The sequence below is a fragment of the Amphiprion ocellaris genome, chromosome 11, assembly GCF_022539595.1.
Source record: "Amphiprion ocellaris isolate individual 3 ecotype Okinawa chromosome 11, ASM2253959v1, whole genome shotgun sequence".
Lineage (NCBI taxonomy): Eukaryota > Metazoa > Chordata > Actinopteri > Pomacentridae > Amphiprion > Amphiprion ocellaris.
The window spans coordinates 15,998,224-16,012,556 of record NC_072776.1 but is presented as its reverse complement, the minus strand read 5'-3'; the positions used below and the strand labels follow the sequence as shown (position 1 = coordinate 16,012,556).

At 37.6% G+C, this 14,333-nt stretch overlaps 1 protein-coding gene across 22 annotated transcripts in view; it reads right to left on the bottom strand.

Moving 5' to 3' along the window:
* The window catches only part of stxbp5l (syntaxin binding protein 5L), a 150,818-nt gene that overhangs the window by 40,107 nt on the left and 96,378 nt on the right, over positions 1–14,333 (bottom strand). For all 22 annotated transcript variants that reach the window (XM_035950486.2, XM_023275188.3, XM_023275193.3 and 19 more), the window contains exons 8-16: positions 10,831–10,954; positions 7,279–7,354; positions 6,753–6,907; positions 6,213–6,285; positions 4,868–5,015; positions 4,268–4,335; positions 3,554–3,594; positions 2,083–2,297; positions 1,766–1,941 (exon numbers count right to left, since the gene is read on the bottom strand). In XM_035950486.2, coding sequence (XP_035806379.1) covers positions 1,766–1,941; positions 2,083–2,297; positions 3,554–3,594; positions 4,268–4,335; positions 4,868–5,015; positions 6,213–6,285; positions 6,753–6,907; positions 7,279–7,354; positions 10,831–10,954 — 1,076 coding nt within the window. The remainder of the gene's footprint in view (positions 1–1,765; positions 1,942–2,082; positions 2,298–3,553; positions 3,595–4,267; positions 4,336–4,867; positions 5,016–6,212; positions 6,286–6,752; positions 6,908–7,278; positions 7,355–10,830; positions 10,955–14,333) is intronic.

Here is a 14,333-nt window from a genome sequence, read left to right as displayed (position 1 = left end):
ATGTCTCAGTCCACACAACTTCTGCTGTACATCTTCCAGAGATGGTCAACCTGAAAAACCCAGTGCATTGCCAAGAGAAAGGCTTCCCTTTGCTTGCATACTGAACGCAACTGTTATTCAGCATTTCATACAAGCCAGTAAGTATGACAGACTGTTCCTACAGACCCCAAGGACATTCCTAGCTCTAGTTCCTAGTTTCAAGTGAAAGATTACTGCATGAAATGCCCCAGCATGTGTTTCTGTCTTGCACGGGCCCAGTGTTTGGTTTTTTTTTTTTTTACAGATTACTAGTTTTACCCAGGAGCTCCGGGGAACCAACAACTAGTTCCTAGTTGTAGTATGGAGCAAGAAAAATTCAAAAAAGTCACAAAAAATTAAATAAATGTTGCACTGTTTGCATTTTGTTTTTGTACAGCCAAGTTCAGGCATTAAATTAAACAGTTTTAAACAGTGTTACTCACTAGTGAATTTATTGTATCATACAGTAAAATAAAACCACTGTCCTCATATATGGACATTATTTTTTTTTTTCAAAAACAACTTCCTGTTCAAAGGCAGTTCTCCGTTTATGTACATATCAGGCCCTATTAATCCCAAATAGCTAGGGAAAATTAAAAATGCATACCAAACAAAAGCGTGGGTCTCTGGAGGATACAACTAAACTCAACTTTAAATTACGTTTTGAGGGAAACATATTTTCTGCCAGATTAGATGTATTTGTGATTCATCATAAATAAGTTTCTAATTAACATATCTTTGCCATTTATTTTACTGCTGTACTGTCCCATCATTTCAGCCAACCAATAATGTATTAGATGGGGCCGGACTCATCACCTTGGTAACCAAGAAAATGGAGAAGAAGCTTCAAAGATGTTGTGAAAGAGTCGTATTTTTAATCTTATTGTTATTTTTTTCTATACATAATTTCACAGCTTATCCCCAATAACTTAACAAGCCTTCAACATGTAGCTATCATTGTGAATGTACACTCAAACTATGTAGTTTTGATCCCCAAACCTAATCAATGTGTGAAAACCAAAGGTAAACAATACGACAAAACTAAACTTGACTCTAAGAATAATGTTTTTTCTTTCAGAGAGAAAATACTTTTCTTTCAAAATAAAATTGCATTTCTTTCAATATGTAAATGAGAGTGCAGATGAGTGTATAGGAACTTTTTTTGGGAGACGGGGTTGTATGAAAACATAAGTACATAGTGAGTAAGATACTCAATACGTAATATTACTTGTGTTGCTCTGATAGAGAGGATTTTAACTTGTGTCACTGATCTGATTCTTCTAAAACTATTGAAAAGTGTTAAACTAAATGGATAAACGCATGGAAACTAGAGATTTATCAAAGAAAATCCTGCCTTCAATGTGGTAAAAATTAAGAGATGCTTCAACATATATTTTCCCTGTAGCTGATCACAGGAAACAACAAAATAAATAAATAGAGAGAGGAGCATTTATGTCCACTGTTTACTGAACTGTGAGAGGGATTTTACTAATTATCAGCGCCACTATTAAATCATTATCTTGACAGAGGTGGGTCATTGTTACACTGTTTCCAGTTAGTCTGTTTAATACAAGAATTCAGAACCTTTGGTTAGAAATGACAGTAAACAAAGGTTATTTATCACTCACTAAATGTTTTGCCAATATTTTTAATCAACCATTCCCAGGTGCACTGCAGGACCAGCTGTTCGTCAACAATATTTGCTATGTGTTGCAGTGAAACTACGGTATGGGTGAGGATGTCTTACTTGAGGCAAGGAATGCTGTCTTTGATACCCTCCGGTGTCCTGTTGCCAGGACTAGCTGGGTGTTGGTGGTGTGGCTGGGGTGAGTGGGAGCCTTGCTCTGAGAAGCAGGGATTGTTTTCATTCTCTGATGGGGAGATGACATCCTCTGACTCACACTGCAAGCGTACCTCAAGTGACTGGGGACGACACAAGTACAGACATATACAGGTGAGTCTACAGTATCTGACAAAATAGTCACCAAAACACATAGCTCAATCAAAAACAGTCACTTAAGATGTCAGACAAGAAGTAAAAATAAGAATTCACGTGTCACTCACCACTATCTGAGTGTTGGCATCATATTTGCTGAAGCGATACAGGATGATGTGAGCTGAGATGCCAACCACACAGAAGATGCGACTCTGAGGACACCAGCTGACCATCTGAACAGCAAAAGGGTCTTCTTCTACCAACTCGGCAGCCCGACCTTCACCCGGCTTTGGCTTCTCAAACACTTTGGAGGTCTTCAGCTTGTACAACATCTGCAGTGTGACTAATTGGAGAAATTTTGGTTGAAAAAAAGAGTATTATGCAAGACATTCTGTAAATGACAACATGCATACAGTGCCTATAAAAAGTATTTACTCTCACTCGAAGTTCTTCCCCATTACTGCTTATCTATATTTTGTAAAAAGTGAAAAGAAATTTCAAACAAGCAATGTCATTAAATTAAAAATATAAAACAATAAATAAGTGATTGGATAAGTATTAATCTCTGTCAAGTCTGTATTTAGCCTGTATTTAGCCTTTTGCCGTAACTACAGCACTGAGCGTCTGCAGATAGGTCTCAATCTGCCTTGTACATCACAACAATGCAGTTTTACCCCACTTCTATAGCAAAATTGCTCGAGCTCTGTCTTTTGCACAGGGATTCTGAGCAAACACCTCTTTTCAAGTCCAGCCACAAATTCTCGGTTGGACTGAGGTCTACGCTCTGACTTGGCCACTCCAGAACATTCACTTTGTTGTTTTTAAACCATTTCTTTGTAGCTTCACCTGTATGCTAAAGGTTCGGGTCAATGTCTTGCAGGAAAACAAAGGTTATGTGTTATCCCAAGTCGCAGTTTTCTTACAGACTGCATCAGGTCTCATTGATTTTCATATACTTCGTTGCATTAATTTTACCTTCTACCTTTACAAGTCTTCCAGGGCCTGCTAATGAGAAGCATCTCAACATCATGATGCTGCCACCACCATGCTTTATGTTGGGGATCCTGTGTTTAACCTGATTCGAACTACTGTAGTGCCTTCATCAAAAAATATACAGATAAATGTACATGTGCACATTTAAGTTTAAGAATGTGTTGATCAAAGAATGAAAAAAAATTGCAGAGCAATAACAAAAAAAGGAAAAACTATTTTATATATTGAGGTTGAGTTAAGGTTAAACTATACCATGAAAGTAAAGTATAAATGTCATTAAAAATTCTACGAGTCCATAAAATTTCTCCTAAAAAAAAATGAGAAAACCACACATTTACTTGCTTTGTTTTAGTATGTACTCATTTGTGAGTGTGACACAACTGCAGGGAATTAAGAGTAATTTGTTGTGGCATATCTCATATCACTGAAGTGCTATTAATTTGCTTTGCCGGGCTTTCTTTCAAGCTCATGGCAAATCTGAAGCTTCCCACCAAGGAATTCATGAAAAATGTTGTGCATTTCAGTGTGTTGTGTAATGAAAGCCTCAGTTGAACAAAATGTCTCACATCAGTGAGAACAAAAGGAAAGCTTACAGAGAGGACTTACTTGCAGATGCATCCCAAAACTTAATTGATCCATCAGCATGTCTGAACAAAAAGAAGTAACAGTTAATTCTTTAAAGTAGAAAATTAAGGACAAAAGCAGATCTTTTAACCTTGCCCTGTCCTTTTACGTCACAATTTCCCAGCTGGAGTAGATTACACAGCTATCTTCAAAATGATCGTATTAATTACTTATAAAATTTAGCAGTAATTATTCCTTGTTTTTAATATTGCACTGTGCATGAATCTGCAGCTGAAACCATCTTATGGTAGCAGAAAAGTTAAATTGATACTCTCCTCTGGGGCAAAGCAAATACTACGATTCAAAAAATAAAGCGTTTTTAGGTTTTTCACACTGTGCACTCCACAGAACTGATTTTCATGTTGGGCTCAAAGCACTGGACTGCCACTGATATCTGTGAATGTTACCCAGAAGCAGCCACCACCTAGTGTGTAAGATTCAGAACAGGTTAGCATCTCTGTCGACCCCTTACAATGTGTGGCCCCAAACTGTTCTGAGATTGGCACAGCCCCGAGTCACACTTATAAAGCACAATAAATACAAAATATAAATCAGTATTATTTTTGTGATGTGTGAATATACACACATAGATGTCCTTTAAATTGTGATTGTGATGTTTTTATGGTCATCATATGCTTAGGCTTAATACATAAAATATTTCTTTACCCTCAAAGTATGTCTGCATTTCTGACTTACCCTGTAATGATGATCTCTGGGTAGGTGTGGGAGCCTAATGTCCACGTTCCTCCACTAATTGGCCATTCCTGCCATAGTTACAGACAGCGGTAATTATTTTGGAAACCCAGTCACATTATGTTTACCTTTTCTTCCATTGCGCCCTGTTGAATTTGATTCACTATTATATTGAAAAAACACATGCTGTTATCCCGAAACACAAAATTTAACTGACTAAAATGACGTGTTATTCATGATCATACCCATTAGATTCAGCAGCCATTATTTCGACTTCATTAACTTTACAGTCACTCCAGAGTTTAACTCTGGAAACCTTGAGAAATCAGAGCTAAATTATTTCTAGTCAAAATACCGAAGCACAGTCACAGTATTACACAAGCCTCTTTTTACTGTCTTTATAGTCTCTGTGAATAGTGTAGACGGATGATTCTTTGATTATATAACAAAAAAAAGGTTTCTTTTTATTGAAACTCTTGACATGTTTGAACATCTTCAGAATTACATCAGAATTAATTATCTGAAAAGACTAAGCCAGGTAGAAAAGTGAAGCACATCACAAATCAAAAGTCATATTCCCCCCTTTTAATTCATCTTCCTTACCTTTTGACTATAGCCAGTCTTCTTGTGTTTAGCTCCTATAGAGTAGAGGATGGGGATAATGTCTGGTGGACAGTCTGCAAAATAGGCTGTGCAGGTAACTGGAGACTCATGGATATCCATGGGGTACGGGTTCTCAAAGACAGGGAAGCTGCAAAATACAAGTGTATTATGTGGTATAATATACTGTAAATTACATCACGATAGCAGTAAAGCAGAAAAGAAAGTCATTATGACAACTGAATTACTGTCCATGTATACTGCAATTAAATGCTGTTATACAATCTCATTTTCAAAAAATACATTTGGATTGCATACTTGATGTACTTTGCTTTAAGAGCTCTGAGCATTAAAAGGCAAGACAAAATGCAAAATCCCCTCATTACCCATCGTCTACTTTAACAGCATTACGACCATTATAAGATTAGGCAAAAGACCACTGCTTTATATGTGAAATATGGCTGAAAGATGTACAGGTGTGCTCCTACAAAATTACACTAAATGTGTAGACGACTTTAGAAACACTAGGGATGTATTAAACAGTAACCTTGCATGAGAATACTTATTGTGTATCAAAATTTAAATCTACACTCTGCAGGTTCAGGTGCCTGCCTTACTTAAAATGAACAATTTAAACATATTTAGTCACTAATCAGTGAGTTGACAATGTTGAAGACAATCTGGACATGTTAAACCTACTTTTGGTGTTAATGTGTAACAGCTGTAATTAGGTAACCTAATTTACAGGGCAACCTAATTTATACCTAAGTGTTTTGCTGCTACTCAGATGTATTCCCTAGCCTTAGGTGATAATCTCTCAAAATTGCACCACATCAGCAGCTTCCATCTTTATATTTTCAGACAGTGATACAAGTTAAATGTAATTGAACTGGTGGCACTTTCACCTAAAGGGCAAAGTAACATGTCTTTAATTAAAGGATATTATCCTATCTTCTCTTCATTGCCACTAAAAGTTTGGAGCAGTTTTATCTTAAGAGGTTTTCACAAAGCCGCTGAGCGCAGCTTTTAGATCGGCTGACAGGTAGATTGATAGATTTTACCATGAGCATATGGTTGGTATTATTATTCTACTTTTTAGTCCACTCGGAGTGGCAGAACTCTGTCCCAGGAGGTCAGCATCTATGTATTATGTGCATATCTACTGCCTGATATTTGTACTATTGTCCTTGCAGAGCAGTTGCAGACAATTTGTTTTGGATTTCACAGGGATTTCAGTGGGGGGAACTAAGTGGACTCTTGCAGATTTGGAACAGATTTACATTGTGTTCTCTCATCAGTCACATGAAGCTACTATTGGAAGTTGAGTTTATATATATCAAACACATACTTGCTCTGTGTCAGATCCACCACGATTAAGTCCTTCTCCAAAAGCACCACCACCGCATAAGGCTCCTGTACTTCTGTAAGATACACACGAAACACAAGAAGACAACACGTAATATTTCAGTGACTATACATTTTAGGATAGTATCTAATTTATCTACAGCACATTAAATCAAGAAAAAAAACTCTTGCCCAAAAGTGTGTCACCAATACCAGAGGATCAAAGAAAAATGAAAACCAAGCTTTGAAAAGCCCAGATTGTTTAATGCTTTCATTTCATTTCAGCAAGTGTTGTCACGAGACATGGTGAAATTTTATTAATTCAGGATTTGCATGTAATCAAACGATGACAAGAGATGTCTGCTGTTTGGTGTTGAGTAAGTAGTGTGCAGTGGCTTTGAAGAGCGTCTTTCCTGGAAACAGCGAAGTCCCTGTCGCTGTAAACCAAATCTCTCTGCATGGCTTTAAAACCACAGAAACCACTCAGCTGAGGTCCAGAAAAAAATGAAAGACAAGTTTCATAACAGAATCTGTATGCACTCACCATTGTTGTAAGGTGTCTCGCAGAGCACCATGAACTCTACAATAGGATAGTCCATCTCCAGCACAGTGATGGCCTTGCCGTGCATGATGGTTAATGTTGGCCGTCGTCCTGCTTTGTCATATGAAAGACCCCCAGAGAAGATAACAAAAGGCTCGCTGGTATGGAGGAAAAATGAAAATTTAGAAAAGGTGTGTCTTAGTCTGTATCAATACTAGTACTTCAAAATGACAACAAAATGAATATAAGGACAGAATTAATATATTAATTAATCAGTCAGTTAAACTATAAGACAAGCTTGTGGTTGGTAAATGATCAAAAACAACAAATGAGCAGAAAAATGAATGAATGCTCTTCCTTAAATCTGGAAGGTTATAGGCTGACAAATGAATGAAATAGCTGAATAAATCATTCTTTGATTCTAATCTCAGAGGTTACAAATTAGTGCAAAAATAATGTGTAATGCATGTATATGTGCAATCAGAAAGACTAAATCAGGCAATCCAGATTTATTTGAAAAAGCACACACCTGCTTCTTGAGGTCTTGTACTCCACTTTGAGTATGGGTTTACATGATTCCTTCCTGCCATCCTTCTGTATCTTTCCTGAATTCGAGATGGTAGCAAAAAATAAAAATGGACAATTACAGACAAGATCACAGTTTACTGTAAACACAGTGATTTTTTTTTTGTCAATACTACTGCAACTATTGAACACGTTTTAGCACATAAGCAATTTCAACAGCTTATTTTTTGTGCGACATCAGAGTAGTGTTGTTTTCTCTTTGGTGTGACAATTAACTAAACCATAATCATTATCGTTGTAAGTACTGTTTAAGTAATTTTTACCAACAAGGGAAGAAAATGGAAAGGGAAACTGTCACCGGGTGACTAATACCTCCTACCTGATTAGGATACAGCTATTATTGTGTTTTGCTAACGCTTTTCTGCTTTTTGAGATTCATTTTATTTGGCACAACTACCTCTATAGCTGTTTTATTCAGCTGACCAATGCACTACTCTACACTCACAACCATTTCCTCTACAGCACATTTATCCCCCACATAATTATAATGTAGCCTGAGCAATATCTCTGATTTTAAAGCGGATCATGACATAGTTCAAGCACAACTCTACCTAATGAAAAGTGTTTTTGTTCCTATTTCCCACTTCACTGTTTTGATTACTGCGTACTGTGTTTGTAGTTCTTCTTTTTTAGAGAACAGCAGACCATTATCAGAGAAAAAGCATGAACGAGGGTTATTTTTCTCCTGCTTCTCATAATGAAATGATGTTGCCTTTGACACAAAGAGAGAGTCTCTCAGCTGGAAGGCAGAGGGACCTTGGGTTTTGCTTCATGATCATAATAAAAAAACAGCACTTTCTGAACAAATGAAAAGAAACTATGAATGAAACAGAATCTCTAAACTGTGTGATTTTAATTGCTTCTGCTTTTACAAAACAGAACACTGCGATTTGAAATGATTTTAAATATACCTAGATCCTCTAAAGTCCTGTTGCCTCACAGCTAGAAGGTTCTGCTTTCGAACCTGCTGTTCCACTGGGGCCTTTCTGTGCAAAGTTGGAATGTTCTTGCTGTGTCTGCGTGGGTTTATCCAGGTGCTCCATTTTCCTCCCACAGTCCTAAGATGTGCATCTAAATTGGCCATCGTTGTGAGTGTGTATGGTTTTCTGTCTCTTTGTGTTAGCCCTGCAGTGAACTGGCAAAGTGTCCGGGATTTGCCTCTCACAGTGTCAGCTGCAGCCCCCATGACCCTCTACAGGATAAGCTAATGGATAGATGGATGGATAGATCATATTGTATTTTTCAGTAAAAGTAGAAAATGGTGCTGTGTGACTGAAATTGAATCCAACAGTTGCATGTTATTTTTGCTCTAAAAAAAAAAAAAACTGTCAGTCAGTAATTCAGTCTCCAACAAAATACATTTCTATTTTGCTTTAATTTACTTTAGTAAACACATTTTGGAATAAACATAATTGGTACACAGATTAACTTAACAGAAAACATTTTTCTTTCCAATGCAGGTATGAAATTTCATTAACTACATCGAGGTGATAAGGCAGTGATTAAAGGGAATGTTTGGCAAAAAAAGCACAACTGTTACACAGTTATGCCTCTCTCATGCCGTTAGAGAGGCCACTGGAACGCTTGCTTCATGTTGAGGTTATGTTGTATGTATGACAAAGTCGCTTGTTCTTGTGTTGACTTTTGAGTGTGGTAATGCTTTAGCCTCCAGGAGATGGTTTAAAAAATACACCCACAATGAACCTTGTATAGAAACAGCACCATAGAGGCAGGTTTACAACTGAGATACTCCGTCCTATGACAAGATATCACAGGGGATGTAATCAATACACTACTTTGCATGATTGTCAATGTTTAACATGGAAATAAATACATTTCTATAATTTACGTATATTATTATACTACTAGCAAAGCTGAAATAGTCCACATATCTGAGTGAAGCTACTTTCCTTCAAAATGCAGGAAAACATGAACATGTGGAACATTTCTGCATGCTGATTCAATAAACCCATTAAATATGATTTACAAATGCTTCTGAAAGCATACAACAAAAAAGTGTTGTATGGATGGATTAATGACTGCACTGTGGCATTGTGTTGTTAGCAAGATTGCATTGGTAAAGCAGTTATTGTATGTTGTGGAGAGTTCCCACAGCAGGTCAGAGTGAGGCGGATTGTAGTCATTCTTTCCAGTTCTAGTTCCGTGTGATATCTGAGCAATTGTATTTCAATTGTGGGTTATTATTGTGTTTTTATGATTTTTATGGTTATTTTCCTCTAGTTTGCAGTATTTTTTATGCACCAGTTGCCAAAATATTGCTGCTTTTTCACGGTTTGTTTATCTACAGTGCATTTCATATATTTTCTACTAGAACAAAGTGAGACTGCTCTATTGCCAGTAGATGACCACGTTAAATGTTTAGTCTTCTCCGGTTTCATGATCTTAGTTCATCTTTACTCATTTTTTGCTCCCCATGTCTTCTTCCTCACTCTCACTGTTAAGCTCACCCTGTGCAATGCAAAATATCTGACAAACATCTGGCACATAAACATTCTACTTGAATTTAACCGTGGCCTCAGGCTGTTTGCTCTCTCCCCCATCACCCACGTCCTTCCCTCCTGCCTTCCTGTTTTGTGATTTTTGCCTGAGATCACAGCTCACAGCGAGGAGGAAGAAATCTGACAAGGTCAGGATGCCCTGCCAGTACTCAAATCACACCATTGTAGAAAAGATACCTCAGGGGGGCAACCTCAGTAGAACAGTATGTAGAATCACATATGCTGAGGAAATCATTCAGTTGAATCAGCACTGAAGACACTCATTTAACAGTCAAATAAACTGGCAATGACACAGCTCACACATCCCATTGACCATTACTTTCAGATCTGGTTTGTCATGTATTCTGAATGTGCAGTAGGTTGCAGTGGTTGAATAAGAGTTTATGGCTGGTTACATTTCCGAAAGAAATCACAACCAGTTGTTTTTCACAATAAACTTTTAATAACCTCAAGTGGCTCCCAAAATTTGATGTCATGCTAATTTACATGATTTATTGTATGATGCACCCCAGAGTGAAATCTGATTTTATTATTACACATAACTGAACTATCTCTTTGGCGATAAACCTGTTATTTTTCCAATAGCAGTTAAATGTTTACTAAATGTGTCTGTTTTATGTTTAAAATATATCACTCGAATAAGTTGCAAACTGTGCAACTCCTCTCTGTGCTATGTGGTATTTATATCAACAGGGAATTGGATGTTTTTATGGCTCGAGATCAACTTTTTTCATTCTTACATAACATTTGCAATTCTAAAACTCTGTTCTGAAATAAATAAGACGCAGGAGTTCTTTTCTGTCCAGATACCCTGCAACAGTTTGGAACTTTTGAACCCACCATTAATTAATTTATAATAAAGCTATCACATCAGAGGTTTAACCAGTCTTGCAGTATTTTTGTCTGCTGTATTAGGTAATCTCTCAATGACCCAGTATTCCTGGCTTGAGATTCTCAGAGTATGCTGCATGTCTCACCATGAGGGAAGGTGACCTGGAATGGCCTGGTGGTGTTTCTGAGGTTCCATAGTGTCAGGCTGCCATCTGAGTGACTGCACATGAACTGTTTCCCTTCATGATGCCAGCTGACTGAATGGATGGCCTGTACCAATGAGACAGAAGGAAGGGATATTTTACAAATAAGTCAGAAAGTATGCACACAGAGCAGTGAAAAGTTTTATATGTTTTGATTTTTAACCACCACGCAACACCATCGGGAAGGTGACTGATCTTTTTTTTCCACATCCATTCTCATCATAAAGAACTATCTTCAGCAACAACAAGAACAAAGAGTCCTAAAACAGATGGTCTGGCCCTCGTAGAGCCTTAATCTCAACAAGAAACTAAGACAGCCTAAATCCACAGCAGAACTGTGGCAAGTTCAAGATGCTTGTTAACAACCTGCCTGCCAAATACACACAAAAACTGTACGCAAGTGTTCCTAGGAGAATTGATGCTGTTTGAAAGGCAAAGTACATTCAAATCTGCTACTGATTTGACTTAGGTTGTTTTCCTTTTAGAAGTACTTTGTAACAAGTTATACAGTAAATAAAACATATTCTTGGTAGTGCTTATAAAAGCATCTCATCTAAAACCATTGATCCACCACATCCTGTTCTCACCATAGACTTGCTATTTATACTATCTCAATTGTTCAGTGAAAATCCCTGTGATTGGCTCCGGTCAAGCGCTCGATTTTCTAAAGCCTGAAAATTGAGCCAGGAGAAGATTTCAGAAGATTTCAATTGGTCTGAGAGACAGAAGTTTTCTCTCAGACCAAGTGAATTACAATATGCTGAAAGATTGCTATAGCATCTTTGCCCAATGACATAAAATAAAAATACTGTCAACTTCAGCTTTAAGATTAGTTTCAAATGAATCATGAGGCAAGCGCAAAAAAGATTGATAATCCTTCAAAAATCTAATAATATATTTCTAAAGCACCTTTCAAAACTGGGTTTACAAAGTGCTTCACAAACCATTAAAATACACAAAACATTAGATAAAACAATGAAAGAAATAAAACAGGAGTTAAAAAACTGTACAACGTTTAAAAAACACTAATCAAGCATCAGAGTAGGAATAAAAAGTGAAATGAAAGTATGTCTTGTACAGGTATGTTTTTGAAAGCTTTTTAAACTGAGGAACTGACTGAGCTGTTCCGACAGTCAGGGGGAGCTTGGTCCATAATGTTGGGCCTAAAACACTAAGTTCCCTTTAGTTTTGAGCCTGGATTGTGGGATGTTTGACAGTATCTGGGTTTCAGATCTCAGGGATCAAGGTGGAGAATATGGTGATAAAAGTTCTGATACATACAAAGTGGGGCCAGACTGTGTAGAGACTGAAAAGTTATCAATAGAATCTTAAATTGAATTCTATATTGTATGGGGAGCTGGTGTAAGTGTAGTTGTGTTCCCTGCGTCGAGTGTTTGTAAGAAATTTTGCTGCTGAGTTTTGAACCAACTGTAGCCAGGTGAATGTTTCATCATTGAGGCAAGTGAATGAACAGTTACAATAGTCCAGGCGGGAGAAAATCAGGGTGTGTATAAGCTGCTCAGTTATGTTTCTTGTCTGTAAGCAGAATTACACAAAAACTACTAGGTGCAGGTCCCTTTTTTTAAAATGCAAGGTAGGCCATTAACTTCGACAGATGACTGCACTCCCTGAGCACATTTCTAGTTACTTTAGCAGCAGTATAACACCATAGTGGTTAAACTTTGCAATTAATCTGCAGTCTGCATGTGTGCTGAACCACGTGGAGATCACAGTTCAGCTATGTTTCATTGAAAGGTCGATTAGCAAACAACAAGCTGACTGCTTTTTAAAAAGGTGGTTGGTAACTGACCCTTTACAGAGATACAACATGTATTTGTCAACATTCTGATACATAGACATCCACCATAACCACACTTTCCGCAGAACCTGCTGAGCTCAAGATCAAGTTTCTTTCTATAAATATATACAAAAATAATGTCTATCTGACAACTTTGTGTGGCTTCTACCCAGAAAGAGAGTAATCATAAGGAACCACAAGCAAGATTACTGCATGTAACAGAAAATGACAACATACTTGAAGGGTTTTGACAGGATTGTTTATTTCAGTATGTTTAAATATAGAACATGGGGATAATTTTCCAATTTCAAAAAGTCTCTCATTTAATCCTGAACTGCTCCGTGATGTTTCAGTGGACACACCCTATATATGCAGGCAAAAATTACAAAGCAGTGATAAAGCTAGCCTCCCCTTTGTTCCCTCGCATTCACTGCCTATCTGTTGTTGTTGGTTTAAGTTCTCATTGTGTATTCTTCAGGAAAGCTCCTTCCAAAGATTATTCACATCTTTTCATGTCAGAGTTACAGAGGTCATCACCTCAGGGGATGACATGAGGGCAATATGCAATCTGCATTCTGATGTCAAAATTGATAACCCAGAAGACTGTTCAGCCTTAACGTTGTTCTCGCTTAACCTTTTCTCATTTGCACATCCAGCGTGAAACAGTTTGCAGTATTTGACAAATTGGATGCAGCCTATGCCATGCTTTTTTTCAGGAAAGCAGAAGAGATTTGATGTTCCCCACAAGCTTTTCACACAAGGTTAAAAGGTGAGCAGAGACTTCTGTTGAAGCTCGGTTCTAATTACCCTTAATGTGGTCATTATGTGTGTTAATTAAAGCACACGTAGCATTTACATGAGGCTACAAGAAGCAAAGGGAAGCTAGAAGCTTCAATAACAAAGCCCCTTACAGTAAGTTCCTTCACAGAATGCGCAAGTGAATTTGATCCAATGCTTCTGAAGAAAATAATAGGTGTAAACGCATCAGATGCTAAAAGGAAAAGGCAACAACGTAATTCATAATTTAATGACAAGAGCACAAAAGATTTCCATTTGCACCACTCAGAGTGGCTGTAATTCAGCACTTCTACACTTTGGATACTGACGCATGTAAGCGGATTTGGGTTTTTTTGTTTTGTTTTTACTCTGTTGAAGGGGTGTGAGAAAACCAGGTATATGAAAGTGAGCAGAATGCAACTCTTCACAGGAGATGGAATAAGGCAGGGTTGAGACTATGCATTTTTAATTTTAAAAAAGTTGTTTTTGAGAGTTTAAGCTTGTGTAAGTCTTTGTGGCCACATAGTTCTTAAAATAGGTTCTATGTAGTTAATCAGCTGTAAACGCTGCATCTATCTTTACTGTACTGCACGGATGTCAAATGACTGCCTAACAGCAATCTCACACACACTGAAATACTTAGACGCCAAGAACAGTCTCTGATTTTATGCATCACAGTGGAATGGCAACAGATGCTGTAGTCTTCACCTGTTCCAGCTGACAGTGCTGTGCAGGCTGTCAGAGGCAGTCTGGACTGGTATGAGTGTCCCTGGCTCCTCCAATTACCGCTTCTTCAAAGAGCAGTAATTGGTTGGCAGGCAGGGGAATGCAGCATTTGATGACAAAGCCGTCTTGTTGAAAATAAGAAAAG